We start from the raw sequence: 17,952 nt of genomic DNA, 5'->3' as shown, positions 1-17,952 counted from the left end.
AGCCTGGAAAGCCCTGTTCCCAGCTATTCCCTGCTCAGGAGCCATCGGCAGCTCCAGGGCCCAGACCCGTGGTCAGACCTCCATCGTGGTTGGCTGGACTTTGAAGCTTCAGCTGATGCACATGTTATCTCTGCCCTTAACTATATGTCTACCCTGACCCCTCCACTCGACAGGGTGAACACTGGAGTAGTTTTGACTTGGACCGCCTTGACGGTCATACAGGACATCAACTTCATTTTAGGATGGGAAAGCTGGCCCCAACTGGGGCAGTGGTTTGCACAGATCCAGACTTTTATAAAAATACGAACTTAGGGTCTAACTGTAGTTGCTGCACCCCTGGAGGTTCATGGAACAGCTCCCATGCATAACATGGGTGTTAGTGTCACCCCATCCCCAAGTGGTGATGACAACTTCCTGAGGACGGGACCGAGATGTCCTCGCCTTTGCCCCCCCCCCCCCCCATGCCTGGCACGCTGTCTGGAGCAGAGGAGGACATCTGTAATGTTCGCTGGGGGTAACTAATTTTCACGGGTGTCGGGTGGAAGAAGGTTCATTATTTTTAACAACTCACTTTATATATTCCATGGGTTGGACAAGTTTTCTTGGGTCAGTCAAGGGCCTGTTTTCTTTCTTCCCACGGTTTGCATCCTCCTGGCTTTGTTTTTAGGGGCGAACCACGGTGCAGAAGAACTGTGCGGATCCTGTATGGCACGAACAGGTGGTCTTCAAGGAAATGTTCCCCCCCTTGTGTCGGAGGGTGAAAATCCAGGTGTGGGATGAGGGCAGCATGAACGATGTGACGCTGGCAACCCATTTCATTGACCTGAAGAAAATCTCCAATGAACAGGATGGAGATAAAGGTAGAGCCTCACCTGTCTGATGTGGGCATAGGACTTCAAATTGATTGATTTGGAGCCCTCCTCTTTAAAGTGGAAGGCTTAGAACATGCACTGGGTTAGGCCCCTTCCATGTTCCGTGTGGTCTCTGGTTTGGGTTGGTTCAGGGCAGTGGGTGGAGCCAGACTCTGGGAGCCAGGAGGCAGAGTCCCCATCTCAGGTCTTCCATGAGCATCACTGTGTGTCCCTAAGACAGCCACTTCCTCTCTCTGGGCCTTCGGTTTCTAAATGGAAACATGAAGCAATAAGAATAGATCAGAGGTGGGAAAACTATTGTCCATGGGCCACACCTGGCCTGCCACATACTGTTGCATGGCTCATAAGCTAAAAATGCTTTTTCTGTGTTTAAATGATCCCCCCAAATTGTGCTCCCAACTCACTGATGGGAGGAGGGGAGCAGAGTATGCAAGGAGTTGTTGCTAATGGTGCACTCGGAGGATGGGGTTGCAGCGGTGGGGAGGGGGGGAGGAGCAAGGAGCAGGACAGAGTGCCGGCCCACCCACTGAGTCAGTCTAAAGAGCCTCCACCCAGGATAAACCCTTTATTTGCAAAACCTAAATCATTAGGTGATGATTCTCTAAATATCCCAACAAATCCTCTCTCCTTTAAATACCAAGTCAAACTTTCTCTACAACCTGTGCAAATGCGTGCATATGGTTTTTTTAATTAATTAATTTTTTTACAGAGACAGAGAGAGAGTCAGAGAGAGGGATAGACAGGGATAGACAGACAGGAATGGAGAGATGAGAAGCATCAATCATTAGTTTTTTGTTGCGCATTACAACACCTTAATTGTTCATTGATTGCCTTCTCATATGTGCCTTGACCGCGGGCCTTCAGCAGACTGAGTAACCCCTTGCTTGAGCCAGCGACCTTGGGCTTAAGCTGGAGAACTTTTGCTCAAACCAGATGAGCCCTTGCTCAAGCTGGCGACCTCGTGGTCTCGAACCTGGGTCTTCTGCATTCCAGTTCAACGCTCTATACACTGCACCACCGCCCAGTCAGGCATGTATATGGTTTTGAATGTGTGTATGTGTGTGTGTGCATACATGTAATATACACACATACACTGAAGGCTCGGCATACACAGAGATCAAGGTCGCATTTTTGTGCCCCTCATAGAGTAACACCCTTGGAAGACCTCAATAAATATCTATTGCTTAATTCTTAAACCACAGAAGGGTTTGCCACAGGACTGCTTTATGCAGACAGCACACTGTTCCTTAGTTCAGGGAGATATATAACAGTGTTAAACAAGTAGACATCAGGGACCATAAAATCTTTCTATTTTTTTTTAACACAATATCTCTTCTTGAAATTTACTCAAGGGGAGGACAGAATCTAGTTGATGGGGCTGCGGGGGCAGGAAGAGGAAACATTTAGGCATAAAACTATTGATACTGGTAAAACAAACAGAAATATCAACTTGTCAATGTTGGGGGAATTGTTAAGCAAATTATGATACATATCTTTATTAAGAGCAATGGCTAATAGCCTTGAGCTCTTCCTAAGGGTCTGTGTGAAGTGCTTAATAGATATCATCTCTTTTAATCTTGGTAAGTGAGATAGGTATTGTTAACATCTTCATTTCACAGATGAGGAAACTGAGGCATAGGGAAGTCATCAAAGCTGCCCAAGGTCACACAGGTAGAAAATAGCAGAGATGAGGTTTGAGGCTCGAACCCCAGCAGTCCAGCTTCAGGATGGCCATGCCGTACTGCCTGACAAAATGGGCTGTTCTGGTGACAAAGAGATGTCTGCATAGCTACTGGGTATTTTCCCAGACACCACATATTAAGAAAGAAAAATGCTTATGCTAATAGTAAATTCGAATTATGAGGTCTCTTCAGTTCTTTGTTTAGAACATATCCTAGAACATGCACTTTTCTCAGTCTCTACTACCATCACCCTAGAAGCTACCAATGCCTTCAAATTTGATGTGGTCCCCAAACCCCTCTGCCCACATCCATTCTGATACCCACTCACATAGCAGCCAGACTGAACTTAACATGCATCTGATTATGGTCTAGCTGTACTTAAATTCCTCTATTTCCATAGTTTCTAGGATAGAGACCTTGTCAAGGTCGCCAAACCAGCCCATTTCTGCAGACTTGTCTTGCCCAGCCTGTTCTCTGGACTCCAGACACTGGCATTCTCCTTCAGCTTCTTCGGCCTCCAAGTTCCTTTCCAGAAGACATACGCTGTTCCCTCTGCCTAGAAATCTCTCTTTTCCCTCCCCTCTCTCTCTGCCTAACTCCTCTCCATGCTACAGCAGCCTGTCATTAGTTCTCACAACACAAGTTATATCTTCTTTATAGTGTCTATGACCTAAATATTTGTTGAATGTTCATATCTGCTTTATTCTTCACTGGGCTCTAGGGTCAGAGTCTAGCATGGTGCCTGAGGCACGTTAGGAGTCAGTAAACATTTGATGAATGAATGAACAGACGAGGATGCACATCAGCATTCGTAATACTGTTTTCAACTGGGAACCAGTGTAAATATTTGCATGGGAGAGAGACTAGAAAGAAATACATCAAAATGGTAATTATGGCTGTCTATTGGTGATAGGATATTCTGTAAATATTTTCTCTTGCCTTTCCTATGGATTCTGTGTTTCTAAGTGAATGCGCCCAACTTTCATAAAGCAAAAAATAATCAGTGTGTAAACATCACCATGCAACTGAAGCTTGGGATCTTTCTAGGTTTCCTACCTACCTTCGGACCTGCCTGGATCAACCTGTACGGCTCACCCAGGAACCACAGTGTGATGGACGATTACCAGGAACTGAATGAAGGCTTTGGAGAAGGCGTGGCATTCAGGGGCAGAATTTTAGTGGAAATTGCTGTGGAAATTCTCTCAGGAGGGGCACAGGAGTCTAAATTTTCCAAGGCGCTCAAGGACCTCAAGCTGTCTTCAAAGGACAAAGACTCCAAGTCTTCCAAAGGCTCAAGTAAAGACAAGGGTGACAAAAGCGACGATGGAAAACCCCATCAGGCTTCAGACAAAACGAACTCCACCGAGGTGGAGGTGGAGCCTTTCGACGTGCCCCCAGAGGTAGGTCTGAGCGCCGCTTTGTCGCACACCTCTGTGAGGTCAGCCCAAAGAGGAGCAGCTCCCCCAAGGCCTGTGGAGGTCTCACGCCCCTGCCACATCTGTGTTGGCTAAGCGCCGTTTTCCAGGGCAGATCCTCTGCCTCTTCCTGCATACATCACAGCCGTCTGCTAATGACAGGTTCCTTCAGGGTCTCTCCCTGCCCCCAACACAATCCCCATAGGGACCACAGTAAAAGAAATAAAAGCTCTCCGGAGGAATTGGTGGGAGTAGGTTGACTGAATTGTATCTGTGGTCCAGTTTTATTTAGCTTTGGTTTTAGCTTAGCATATGGTCTGGGTGGGAGGTAATGTGGGAGGAGAGAGGAGGAGGAGGAAGAGTAGGTGACAAGCTGGACACAAGAGGTTGAGAAACCTATTCCCTTGCTCCAAGCCTGTGGGGAAATCACCACTCAAGGGAATGCTTTTCTTTGTTTCTTACTCAACATAAAGCACATTAGCCTTTCCCAGCCTGTATCTATTATGGGAAAGAGATCTGTGGCTCTAAGAGGAAGATAAGCTGTGAATAACCTTGAGTGTCGCAATAGTACTTCGTAGTCTAAACAAGTGAGAGAACTTTATGTTTTGTTAGCAGCAGAAGTAGGTGGATTCCAGCTCTCAGCTTGGATGATTCTGCCACTGGGAGTCGACCAGATCATCATTTCGGGTGGAGAAGGGAGGTGATGGCTGGGCTCCCAGAGCTATCCATTCTTAAGAAAGACTAGACAGACTGGAAGATTGTAGCATCCGGGTTACCTTAGCCTTGGAAGGTCCACTTATTTTTACTGCTGGGATCTAATACAGCTTAAGAAATGATGTGGGCAGGGAGGAGAGCTTGGAGCAAGTGGTTGGAAATCTTAGGGGTTGGTTCTAGTCATGGTTCTGATACCAATAATACCTCTTCGTGTTTCAGTTTGCTCATCAACAAAACGCGATAGTAACAGTCCCTCTGTGATAGGCCTCTCCTGGGGGTAAGTGAGGGAATGCCTGGACAGTGGTCAGCAGAGTTCTTAGCACATATACAGAAAGCAGGCAACACATTTGCTGTTGTCATTGTTGCCGCTCTTGCTAGGGTTTGTTCCCACCTCTATCGGGCAGCTACTCAGAGTTCTCCGCCCCTTGTTTGTGACTTGCTCTGGGTATTTTGCTGACTTCCCCAGCTCTCCCCCTGAAATGATATGTTGGGAAACAGGCACTGCTAGTTTGTTGTTAAAACTGACATCGCCTCGATGTGATTTTGTTTATGTGTGTTTCTTCAGCATATATGCTAACTTTGGAAACTTGATATTTTCTGGACTTTGCCAGAAATTGTGAGCAGTTTAGTAGCCACCTAAGCTGATATCCCCTCTACCTGACCCTGTGACAATCTCTCCTGCTGTCAAGAGTGGCCATTCTTTTCTAAGCAGGGAATGCTGAGTAGAAACCAGCTAGTAGATTTTTCCTCACCCATGTCAATATCTTCAAGATATTTGCTGAGGCCATCTGAAAAAGTAAATTCTAGCGGAAAGCTAGAGTGGATGGGAATTCATGTAGACTAGAGTGCACATTTTTCTACATGGCCAGGGAGTCGTGTTGGCCACTCTATAGAAGGTGATAGGAGAGGGGGGGATATTTAGCACCATTCAAACCCTTCTTTCTCCTCTCTCCTCTCTTCATCTTGGATTCATGTTTGTGGTCAAATTTTTTTGCAAATTACCCTAAGATTTCACAGGTTAAACCAACAAACATTTATTTTCTTTGTGGGTGAGGAATTTGGGAATACTTTTGTTTGGTCATTCTGCCTCAGAATTTCTATGAGGTTTCAATCAAAATGCTGATGGGGCTGCAGTCATTGGAAGGCTTGACTGGGGTTCCTTGACTTCCAAGATGGTGCACTCACATGGCTGTTGGCAGGAAGACTTGGTTTCCTGTTGGTTGTTGGGTGGAGGAGGTCTCAGTGCCTTACCACAGGGACCATTCCATAGGCTGCTTGAGTGTGTCTCAGCAGCTGGCTTCTCCCCAGAGTGAGTTATCCAAGAGAGAGCAAGGCAGAAGCTGCAATGTCTTGTGACCCAACCCACGAAAGTCACAGACTGACATTTATGCTACATTCTAATTGTTAGAAAGGAGTCATTACGTCCAGCCCATGCTGAAAGGAAGGGGAATTAGGCTTCCCCTTCAAAGGGAGGATTTTCCAAGAATTTGTGGACATATTTTAAAGCCACCACACTGGCTCCTACCTTCCCCAGAGCCCCAGTAGCTCAGAGCTCTCCCGTCCCAACATGGTGATATGTTTTCCTGCAGCCTCTTATTTTTTAGCTCTCCAGGGTCCTCAAGCTCCTGTCTTCCTAGCTGCAGCGTTCCCTCATTGAATATCTGGACAAATAAGATTCCATGATGTTGCATTTTCCAACTTAACCTCATCATCACCATCAAAGCTATCTCCCCTATGCCAACCTTTCACAGAGCATAACTAATCTAACAGATGTGTTTATTTTTATATGCTGTAAACATTTATTCAGTAGCTTCTTGTTTAAACATCATCCTCAACATTGGTAGAAATAAAAAAGAATGACTCTGTGGAGTTTATGGCATAAAGGGGAGGTAAGATGTACAAAATGAATGTACAGGAAGTAGAAAGTGATAGTGCAGTGAGGAGGTACAGATCCCGTGCTATTTCCTGGAGCGAGTGAGCTATTATAATTAAAATGTTGGGCTCCAAAGTAAGACAGCTGGGTCTGAGTATGGTGCAGTGGTTACTGCTCAGCCTCTGGAGAATCTTTGGGCAAGTGACTTAAGATCTGGATGCTTGATTCCAATAATAACCTCTGCTTCATAGGCTTATAGAGAGAATTTAATGAATTAATAAATGCAAAGTGCTTAGAATGGAGACTGGCACATAGTAAGTACTCAATAAATATCAATCATATTAGACAGACAGTCTAACCTTTAATGGGAATGCAGTGTCCTCATTTTAAATGGATGTAATAAAAATATCCCCTTCCTAGAGTAGTTATGAGGACTATATGAGATAATGTAGATAAAATTCTTAATACCACATCTGACACATAATAGTTTAGTAAACATTATCATCATTATTTTTTCCAGTTCAGGGAGTCAAGATAGGCTTCCAGAAGGAAGAGGCATTTGAGTTGAGCCTTGGAGGATGAGTAGGATTAAGACATGAATTCTGGCCCTGGTTGGTTGGCTCAGCGGTAGAGTGTCGGCCTGGCGTGTGGGGGACCCGGGTTCGATTCCCAGCCAGGGCACATAGGAGAAGCGCCCATTTGCTTCTCCACCCCCCGACCCCCTCCTTCCTCTCTGTCTCTCTCTTCCCCTCCCACAGCCAAGGATCCATTGGATCAGAGATGGCCCGGGCACTGGGGATGACTCCTTGGCCTCTGCCCCAGGTGCTAGAGTGGCTCTGGTCACGGCAGAGCATCACCCCCTGGTGGGCAGAGCATCGCCCCTGGTGGGCGTGCCGGGTGGATCCTCTTCGGGCGCATGCGGGAGTCTGTCTGACTGTCTCTCCCCGTTTCCAGCTTCAGAAAAATACAAAAAAAAAAAAAAAAAAAAAGAAAAAGACATGAATTCTAACCTGTTGCAATACCTGTCATGACTTCCATGGGCAGCATTTACACATGTAGGCTTTATACTACTAGGTGCTCCACATGAATGGCCTCTTCTCCCCTGAAGGCCCCATCATGATGTTTATTTCACAGACAGGGAAAGTAACACCCAGAGAGTGAACATGACTTGCCCAAAGTCTATCAGCTGGGAAGCAGCAGAGTTGGGATGTGAAGAGGTTTGCCTGGCTAAGGAGCCTGCTGCTCCTCTCCCCGGCTACGAGGGCTACATTTGCCCCAGGTCTCTGAGTAATTCTTACCCTCCTCCCAGAGAGTAAACTTGGCCCCAACAAGGTGAGATAGTGGCTGGTTTACAGCCAGGAGATACTGTGGCAGCAGGTGGGAAGGGTGTATGCTCTGTGACTAAGGTCCAGCACTGGGCTCCCACCCTGTCCGGCATCTTATGATCAACATAGACATTTCCTGCTGATGCTGAGGACCCAGGAGGCTCTTGTATGAAGGAAGGGGTGACCTTCATCTAATGGTGTGGAAACCCTTTGGCTCTCTGAGGGTCAGGGTTTGAAGTTCTTGATTGGATGGGGCTCTTAACCTCCGAGGCCACAATGGCTTTAATCCTTAGAGGGTGCTTATTGCTTTTTCCACGGAATTTAATAAATCTAACCACAAAGCCAAGAAGCACAGATTCCAACTCAGTCAGCCTCTTTGCTCAGAAGTGTGAAGCTATGTCACCATGTCCCAGCAACATCTGCTCCCTGCAGCATTAGCCTAGTCCACGTTAATAAACGTCATTTGTAAATAGCTGTGTATTGTCTTGGGATGGCTCCTGTCTTGTGACTTGTGTGGACAGGTGGCATGAGTGGAGCCATTTTAAAATGGAGTCAGGGCAGCCATTCCAGAGGAACTGCCTCATATGTCCTATTCCTTGAACCTCTGGAAAGTTTGAACTGTTCTAAATGACCTTTGGATTGGGCCAGAGAAGCATTGTCTTCCAAACAACTGGTTTTGTAACGATAACAGGAAAGCAGCCCTCCTTCCCACAAGGACTGAGAGCTGTAGACAGCCTTCAGAATCAGTAACCAGCCGTATATAGCTAAAGAAGAACAGGTTATTCGCACCAATAGAAATTCCTTCCTTCTATTCATGTAATTATTTCCCCTCCCTTTCTCTTAAAAACCCCTTGCCTTCATCCCATAACTAAAACATTATTTGGGTTTCTGCCTGAATCAGTGCTTCCCTAAACTGAATTCTTTGGATCTCAAATAAGTGCTTGTTGCCTCTCACTTTGGCTTTTTATTTTTAGGTCAACATCTGTCACTGTTCAGTCTTTCAGAGTGTGTAGGCTGCTTGAGACAGCAGCCTTGCTGGAGGCCAGGTCTCAAGTCTTGGCTGTCCTTACCTTGCAGTGTGAGCTTGGCAAGCCCCTTATTCTCTCTGCGCTTTAGTTCATTCAGGTAAAAGGTCGAGGTTGGAGCCGATGAACGCTAAGGCCCTTTTCAGTGTAAAAGCAATTTACATTGTTGTACGTCTGAGCCCTGCACACCCCCTCTCAGCAGCAACCACAGGGCCCATAGCCCACCCTGGATGCTCTCGACTGGCTGATGCTCGTGCGAGTGCCTAACCTTCCACCCTTTTTATCTGGGCTTGTGTTGTTTTTGAGAATAAAGTCTGATTTTCAGTTAACACATGTTAGAATTCAAAGAACACTGGGTCTGTGGTCAGAATACTTGGGAAAGTCACTAACTCAACCTCAAGCTTTAGTATCCTCAGTTTCCTTGTCTGTACAGTGGGAATGATCTAAATTTTGACTTCTCAAGGTTGCTAAGAGGAACACATGTAATGCATGTGACCATCCTGTGTACTCAATAAACTGTGCTCAAACGTAAGGATTTAATCCTGTGACTGAGAGTATCGCATCTTTGGTTTTCTGTTTTATAAGTGTCTACTCACCAGAAGGTGATTCCATGGCTCTGTTCCACAACAGTCTCTTAGAAACATACACATGCCAAGCTTATCCTTTAAAATGAAAGGATGCCCGTCAATAGAAAATTAGATAAAGAAGGCGTGGTTTATATATACAATGTAATATTACTTGGTTATAAAAAAGAATGAAATCTTACTATTTGTGATGACATGGGTGGACCTAGAGACTATTATGCTAAGTGGAATGAGTCAGAGAAAAACAAACACCATATGATCTCACTTATATTCAAAATCTAAAGAACAGGCCTGACCTGTGGTGGTGCAGTGGATAAAGCATTGACCTGGAATGCTGAGGTCACCAGTTCAAAACCCTGGGCTTGCCTGGTCAAGGTACATATGGGAGTTGATGCTTCCTGCTCCTCCCCCTTCTCTCTCTCTCTCTCTCTCTTTCTAACTCTCTCTCCTCTCTAAAATGAATACATAAATAAATTAAATTTTAAAAAAAATCTAAAGAACAAAATAAACAAACAAAATTGGAACAGACTCATAGATGCAGAGAACAAAATAATCATTGCCAGAAGGGAAGGGGTTGGAGACCTATGTTGAAATGATGCAAACATTGAGAAATGCAAATTGGCGGTCACAAAATAATCACAGTAGAGCATTGGCCCAGTGTGTGGAAGTCCTGTGTTCAATTCCCAATCAGGGCACACAGGAGAAGCGACCATCTGCTTCTCCACCCTTCCCTGAATCCTCTCTCTGTCTGTCTGTCTGTCTGTCTGTCTCTCTCTCTCTCTGTGTCTCTCTCTCTCTCATTCCCTCCTGAGCAAGTTGGCTCAGGGCACTGAGGATGGCTCCATGGCCTCTCCTCAGGCACTAATATAGCCAAGCAATGGAGCAGCAGCCCCAGATAGGCAGAGCATTAGCACCAGACCGGGCTTGCCAAGTGGATCCTGGTCGGGGTGCATGCGGGAATCTGTCTCTCTGCCTCCCTGCCTCTCACTTGATTAAAAACAAGCAAACAAACAAAAAAATAGTCACAGGATGTGAACTATAGTATAAGAAACAGAATCAATAATATTGTGATAACTATGTCTGGTGCCAAGTAGGTACTAGACTGTAAATCATATAAATGTCTAACCATTATGCTGTACACCTGAAACTAATGTAAAATAATAATGAATGTCAACTGTAACTGAAGGATAACTGAATAAGTAAATAAATAAATAAATGTCACACGCCCAAAAAGGCTATTTTTATTGTAAGGTAGAGGCTCCAAAGGTTGAGACAACATTATTCTAGGTAAGTGGCTGAATTTGGATGTGCAGTTTCCATGTCTGGGTTCCTGCCTGTCTGATTAGTGGGGAAATTATGTGCCATTTTGGGATAACACTGAGACTCAAATGCTTATAAGTTACCCTGTATCAGGTTATCCTCCGCTTTGTGGTGATAAAAAAAATAAAATAAAATAAATAGAAAAGGAACTGGGTCTGTCGTGTGTGTATATATATATATATTTTTTTTTTTTTCTTTTTTCTTTTTGTAGATTGTACCAGAAAAATATGAGGAATTTTTACTCTTTGGAGCATTTTTTGAAGCTACCATGATTGACCGGAAGATTGGAGATAAACCCATTAGCTTTGAAGTTTCTATTGGTAAGTGCAGATAAGCATGGTGCTGGCCCCTGATACGGGCTTGCCACCATTTCTTGAATAAATGAATTAGGCTTTACATGCAAATGATGGCACTCTGGGAAAGGTTTGCCCCTCAGAAAACAGTGAATCATTCCTTGTTCACTCTTGTGTCACTGTGTAAGGGAGAGATTTATTTTCACACTTTAAAAAATATATATTAAGAGTGTAGTTCGGATTCAGACCGATTCGGGTTACTAATCCTGGTTCCATTATCCTACACCCACTTAATTTCTCTGGGTCTCAGTGTCTTCACCTATACAGTAGGAATAATGATAACTTCGCATCGAGCTGTTGCAAGGGTTTAATGAGTCAGCGCAGGCAGAGCGCCATGCGGATAGAAGGAACTGATAGTCTAATCCCAGCGATCTCCCTGGGCTGATGGACGGCTGGGAAAACCATTCCAAGAAAGGACAGTCCGTCAGAGAAGGTCTCCATTCCCACTTGGGAAACACTGCTTTAGAGAAAGACATGGCAAAGGGATCCAGTTAATTTGTAACTCAAGTCGTTTTTACACGCAAGGACATAGCATGGAAGCAGGCGATGGCTCGTCGGCATTGTCGATCTTGTTTCTTTGGTCTGACCACGATCTTCCTGCCTTCATACTATGATCTTATTTCCCTGTTCCCGGAGAACGTGAACTTGGGTCGCTTATGTCAAACAGCCTGATTCTGCTTGTTGACTGACACTTGGCTCCTCTCCCCTTGCTTCTGCCTCTGCAGGAAATTTTGGGAACTTGATTGATGGCGGGTCCCATCATGGGAGTAAGAAGAAGTCAGCAGAGTCATCTGAAGAAGAAGTCCTTCCGCTGCTGCCTGAAGGAGAAAAGGACGCAGCCCACGAGGCTGCCATCCCTATGGTCTCCACCACCCACCCGGAGAAGCCACTTGTCACAGAAGGGAACAGGTAGGAGACTCAGCAGAAGCAACAGTTTCTGAAAGTGGGAGTCTGACCAATTTCTGGGAGTGTTAGTTTCAGTTTTTCCCCAAAACCAGACACATCATCATTATTTTTCATCTCAGTCATGGGAGCAAGAATAAACCAGAGCAACATGGGAGGTGCCACTGTACTGAAGCCTTAGTTACGCGTCAGCAACTCTCCAAACAGCACATCCAGGCAATTCATCTCAGGGCAAAGCAATGATGATGGTGATCATCATCGGATCAGATGCTCCCTTTATTCCATAATTTTGATGCATAACAAGGCAGGAAGGTCAGAATTTAAAATTTCAATCCAAACCCTATTAACAGTTATTATATTTATCTGAATCCTGTGCTATTACATAAACTCAATTTAGTGGCATGATTGAATATATCATTTCTCTGTGACAGAGAGAGAAACAGATAGGGACAGACAGACAAGGAAGAGAGATGAGAAGCATCAATTCTTCGTTGGGGCACCTTAGTTGTTCATTGATTTCTTTCTCATAGGTGCCTTGACCTGGAGGGCTACAGCAGACCGAGTAAACCCTTGCTCAACCCAGCAACCTTGGGCTCAAGCTGGTGAGCCTTGCTCAAACCAGATGAACCCGCGCTCAAGCTGGCAACCTCGGGTTTCAAACCTGGGTCCTCCACATCCCAGTCCGACACTTTATCCATTGTGCCACCACCTAGTCAGGCTAAATACATCATTTCTTGTTTTATTTTGCCACAGTCAAACTGAAGAACTAAAAAATCAATTGTTAGCCACCAGAAGAGACTATTTCAGAAAACAGCTGGGGCACCTATGTGTGCCCTCACTGATCCTGAATCTGTGTAAAATTTCAACATGCAAGGAGAGTAAAATTATGGAATTCTGTTTTAAGCGAGTGGTTCAAGCACCAGGCAAATCATTCATGAGAATAAGCCACACACAGGGAGAGTCCCTGGTGTTCTGAGTCTCGTGCTGTCAATAAAAATGTCATGATCTGCGGGGATTCTCGTAAAAGAACATTGCTCTTCCCACTTACATGCAGGGATTCTCATAAAAGAACATTGCTCTTCCCACTTACATGCAAAGACATCGGAACCGTCTCTGCTCTTCTGCATCGAGACTCTCTCTGGGCATGGACCCTTAGCTTACTGACCACTGTGGAGAAAACAAGGACTCACAATCTATTCCCCAGCCTTCTTTCCTGAGCAGTAGATCCACCCTTCCACGTGGTGTCCCATAAATTATTCAGCAGGCTCATTCTCTGCACAGACAACTTTGCTCCGCCCATTCTCATAGACTGGCCCCACCTCCTCTGAGTCCTTTTAGCTGCGGCATGGTCAATGGTCCTCTTTTTCCTTCCTACCCACATCCAATCAGCAATCAAGTCTGGTCAATTGTAGTGCTTAAGTACTCCTCATATCTGTTGCCATTTCTTTAATTCTGGCAGTTGGCATCTTCACCTGGATTATTAAAAAAAACACACACACACTTTACCTGGGTTGCATGTTCTTCAAGAAATTTGCCAAACTATCTATCTGAACCAGTGACTCGCCTAACTGACATCATCCATTGGCTGCCGGTGGTTCTCAGGAATGATTTCAGAGGCCATACACTGGTTATTCGACCCCCGTCTCCTTCTCTACCATCATCTCCCGTCTCTCTCCACACTCCGTGTTTCCTCCAGCCATGTACCATGGCCCGGCAGCTCCCCGACCTGCTGCTTCTAGTCCTTTTAAACATGCTCTTCCCTTTGCCTGGTAACACATCCCCTCCTCAGAACTGCTGGATCCCACTAACCTTCAAGACAAAGACCAAGTTCCCTCTCCCGAATCCCAGGTCTGACTTGGACTTTATCCTCACCTCCGCCATGTGCTAACAACACCGCGTGACCACGTGTTCACTCGTCTCTCTCCGGGTTAGATGTGAGCCCTCGGGGTGGGGGGAGGCCATGTTAGTCCCCTGTGTACCTGCTCATCTCTGCGCCTGGCACACAGTAGATGCTCACACTGTCTCTGAACGAGCGAAGGAGTTGCTCTAACTGGGCTGGGCACAGGGTACTATGGAAGCAGAGAGAGGGGCTGGGGGACTCACTCAGCCTGGGGAGGAGGTCAAGAGTTGGGAAAGTCACAGAAAAGGTGATGTCCTAAAGGGTGAGAGAAGGGCTTCAGGCATGGAGAGAGTGTTTGGGACAAAGTGAGAAGGAGTAAGTGAACGTAATCCTAGCTGTGTTCTCTGGTTTTTGAGCATGCCCTACGTTTTCTAAACCCTTTCCCTCTTGTGGACACCCTCCCCCCTCCCATGGACCATTTCTTTGGGGTCTTTTTTGGCTCCATGGCAGCCATACCTGGCTGTCCATCCTCCTTCACACACACCAAAAGAACCCCAAGTTTCCTAGTTGCTTAATAGCTTCTCTGCCCGTTTTTAACACTGAGGACATCAGTGACTGGGTCCTGTAATGAGGGCTGAAGCTCTTCTCTGGGACTATTCAGAAGTGTTCTGCACCCTTTTACTGAGACCAAGCAGAGAGAACATCCCCCACCTTGTCGGACTAGCTATTGTTGACTACTGGTGACAACGTCAAGGGACATAGTGTGGGAAGGGCGAGAGAGATGAGAGGTCTCAAGGCACCTTTGGGTAGACCTCATAATAGTGCTCGCCATCTGGCGTGAGAAGACCAACATGAGTCATGCTGGTCCTTTGGGGCTTTCTGTATATTTCTCAGTGACTTTATTGAAGGCCTGTCCACAGAGTAGCAAGCTAAGGTAGCAGCTGTTGAACTGGAGGATCCTCTGTCTATAATGGACCCATGCACACGTGCACACACACACACATGCATGCAGTGTCCACATACATGTGCACACACAAACATATAATTTATTTGTCTATTGCCTCCATTAAATACCACCTTACAGCTGTGGTTTAGCACAGCCCTTGCAATACCACTGTGGGTCTGTTCTGGGATTTCCACTTTTGGAAAGCACATGCGTTCCCATAAATTTATGTATTGGGCCAGAGCTCAGGAATGAGACTTGGAACACAAGACACCTAATGATGGGCCATCATTTGATTCTTAGGATTCCAGGCCTACCCTTGCTCAATGTCACAAGGCTGGTCGTGTGTCAGGGCAGCCATTCAAACTGGCAGACTCCTCTCCCCACTGGCAACGTGGTGCCCTCCATCTGCCGCCCTCCATCTGCACTGTCATTTACCTGAGACACGGCAGCATCCTGGTCCGTGCTGACCCGTAAGACCAGGAGGACCTTGGGAACCAAAGAGACAAAGGCCTTGAACACCATTAGCACAAAACATTCAAACCAAAGAAACCTTGGAACAAAGCATAATATTTATCCAGTTGCAGGATTCTCAGCAATAATTTTAAAAAGAGCTAAAAGAGCAGTTTCGTTCCTAAACTCTTTTATTTGTTTGTTTTCTTGCTGCAATAACAACCTCGGGCTCTGCCAAGAACTTCTTTGGCTTCTCTTCTGGACACCTGATGGTTTATTTTCTGCAGAGCAGACCATGGGGTACCTTTGCTGATTTTATGGTCTCCAAAAGAAATTTAGAGTGGAGAGCTAAAAAGAACAATTATGTATTCTTTCGGGCTAAAGTTCTCTTTAGCTTTTTGGAATGGAAACAATGCTTCTCTCTCTCTCTCCTTCTCTCTTTCTCTCTCTCTCTCTCTCTCTCCTCAATAAATGTGTGACTCCAAACATTGTCCACATTTTTCAGGACTACCTCTCTCTCCCACCATACCCATTCTAAGAAATTGGCTTTGGCCTTCCTTCTACAATTTTTTTTTTAACAAAATCCTAGGTTTTGTGGGAAAATCTCAAGGGGTTTTGGGGAAAACTTATAGTTAAGAATATCGCTGTCATGAGGCAGGGAACTTCAACTTTTTGCTACAACTTCTCCCACCTCGCCTGCCTTTATTCCCATCCCTTTCTTCCTTGGGAACTGAAATTTATAAGTTAGTTCCTACTTCCCCGTCTTCAGTCTCATCCCGGTAACTGTCTTTTTCTCATCGGCATTTAAGCATACCCAACCGTCACCCTCGGAATTCTCTTTGGCTCTACATTTCCCTTTCTAGATGCTTTGACATCCCTTTTGTCCCTTCTTAGCCACGTGAGTCACCTACATTATTAGCACTAATGCCTGGTAACTGTAAATACTGGATGGATGGCTGAATGGTTGGACAGATAGACGGACAGATGGATGGATGGATGGCAGGCAAGCCATGGAATACTGAAGTTTAGTTTGAGGCCCATGCCTTCATCCTCATTAATACTATTGTTACCCTCTTACATTTCTCCAACAATTTCAGTTTATGAAATACATTTACATCTGTCATCTCAAGTGATCCTTACACAGCACCTAGCTTGAAGACATTAAAGAAAAAAAATGTTATTTTTTCCCCCTTCTTTCCTCTCTCAATTTAAAACCTTCCTCATTGAAGAAGGCTTGCCCGATAAATCCTGCCTTCTGGTGATCATTTCTAAGCTTTGCCCTGGGTCTGATGGCAGGAGCTGTTAGTACTGCTCCACTCTAGCCACGTAACTGCTCATTGTTTATTGCTCAGGAGTCCCAGGCTGAGGAGGAAGTTAATCACAGTTCAATAGCTCTGCCACCACCCTCGCTGACCAGACATAACACATACAAAACATGAACGTGTGGCTGGAATTGCCTGAAAAACACTGATTGTCAACTAACGTGCAGACCTCATGCGTTCTCACAGAAATTACAACTACCTGCCGTTTGACTCCAAGAAGCCCTGTGTCTACTTCATCAGCTCCTGGGGAGACCAGACGTTTAGGCTGTATTGGTCCAACACGCTGGAGAAAATGGCAGACCTGCTGGTAGGTGACCGACCGGTGACGGATTTGAACACGGAAAGCTGGAGGCAAAAGGATTTTTTTTACTTGCACCATAGAAGGTCTTGACCTCAGTTTCAATACAAATAAGCGGAGGCTGTTGCATCTGGAGAACACAGGGCTCCTTCTACCATGTGGACCCAGGGGAATGAGAGACATTTTGCAAAATCCCTGGACATTAAATCAAACTATCTGAATTCAGACCCTGTTCTGTTTCTCACTGGTGTAGGACCTAGGGTCGGCCGTTTTCCTAATCTCCAAAGGGCAGGGGATTGACAGCTTTCTCACAAAATTGATATCGATCCTGGCTTCAACTAATGTAAAATCCTAAGTCTCTTCCATGGTGGGCGATGTCCTAAAAGATCAGGCCAAAATCCAGTTAAGAAAGGAAGGTTCAGAGTCAACACACAGTAGTGTTTCCCAGTTCAGGCACAAGGAAACAAGAACTCTTACTTCATTTCTAAGACAAACAAACAAACAAACATAGCTATTATTTCTGGGATGTTATAATCAGCATCTCTACTACAGTGTCTCATTCCCACCTCTCATCTGTCATTTGCTTTCAGGAAGAAGGGATAGAAGAAGTCAAAGAATTGATCAAAATTTCAGAGAAAGCACCAGAGGAGAAAATGAAGACAGTGCTCAATACCTTCATCAGTCAAAGCAGGTACCAGCCAGTGTGTGGGTTCTGAGCTTATGTGGAACCAGCTTTTAATTATCTTAGAAAATAATCCATTTTATGTGCATCCAGATGGGCATTTTGTTCAGTAACTTAGCTGGCACTAATGGAATTACTGTTGCTTCCTGAACCTTTAACAACCAAAACACAAAGCATATAGGGAGAGGAAAGAGGAGACTCGCTATGCAACAAGAAACATGCCGGCAGAGGTAGTGCCCCGAATGGTGCTTTGCATTTGGTAGATACTCGACAGTTACATTGACAATGACATGGATAAGTTATATTAAAAGCGATTTAATAGAATTTGCCATGTAACATGTTAATAAA

At 45.2% G+C, this 17,952-nt stretch overlaps 1 protein-coding gene across 3 annotated transcripts in view; it reads left to right on the top strand.

Annotated features, from left to right (window-relative positions):
- Positions 1 to 17,952, top strand: part of FER1L6 (fer-1 like family member 6) — a 136,923-nt gene that overhangs the window by 49,559 nt on the left and 69,412 nt on the right. For all 3 annotated transcript variants that reach the window (XM_066265714.1, XM_066265715.1, XM_066265717.1), the window contains 6 exons: positions 668 to 860; positions 3,602 to 3,954; positions 11,022 to 11,130; positions 11,889 to 12,072; positions 16,811 to 16,931; positions 17,513 to 17,613. In XM_066265714.1, coding sequence (XP_066121811.1) covers positions 668 to 860; positions 3,602 to 3,954; positions 11,022 to 11,130; positions 11,889 to 12,072; positions 16,811 to 16,931; positions 17,513 to 17,613 — 1,061 coding nt within the window. The remainder of the gene's footprint in view (positions 1 to 667; positions 861 to 3,601; positions 3,955 to 11,021; positions 11,131 to 11,888; positions 12,073 to 16,810; positions 16,932 to 17,512; positions 17,614 to 17,952) is intronic.

This window comes from Saccopteryx bilineata, chromosome 3 (assembly GCF_036850765.1).
Source record: "Saccopteryx bilineata isolate mSacBil1 chromosome 3, mSacBil1_pri_phased_curated, whole genome shotgun sequence".
In the NCBI taxonomy this organism is placed as follows: domain Eukaryota; kingdom Metazoa; phylum Chordata; class Mammalia; order Chiroptera; family Emballonuridae; genus Saccopteryx; species Saccopteryx bilineata.
The sequence above is the reverse complement of the archived record's forward strand: the minus strand, read 5'-3'. Positions and strand labels throughout refer to the sequence as shown.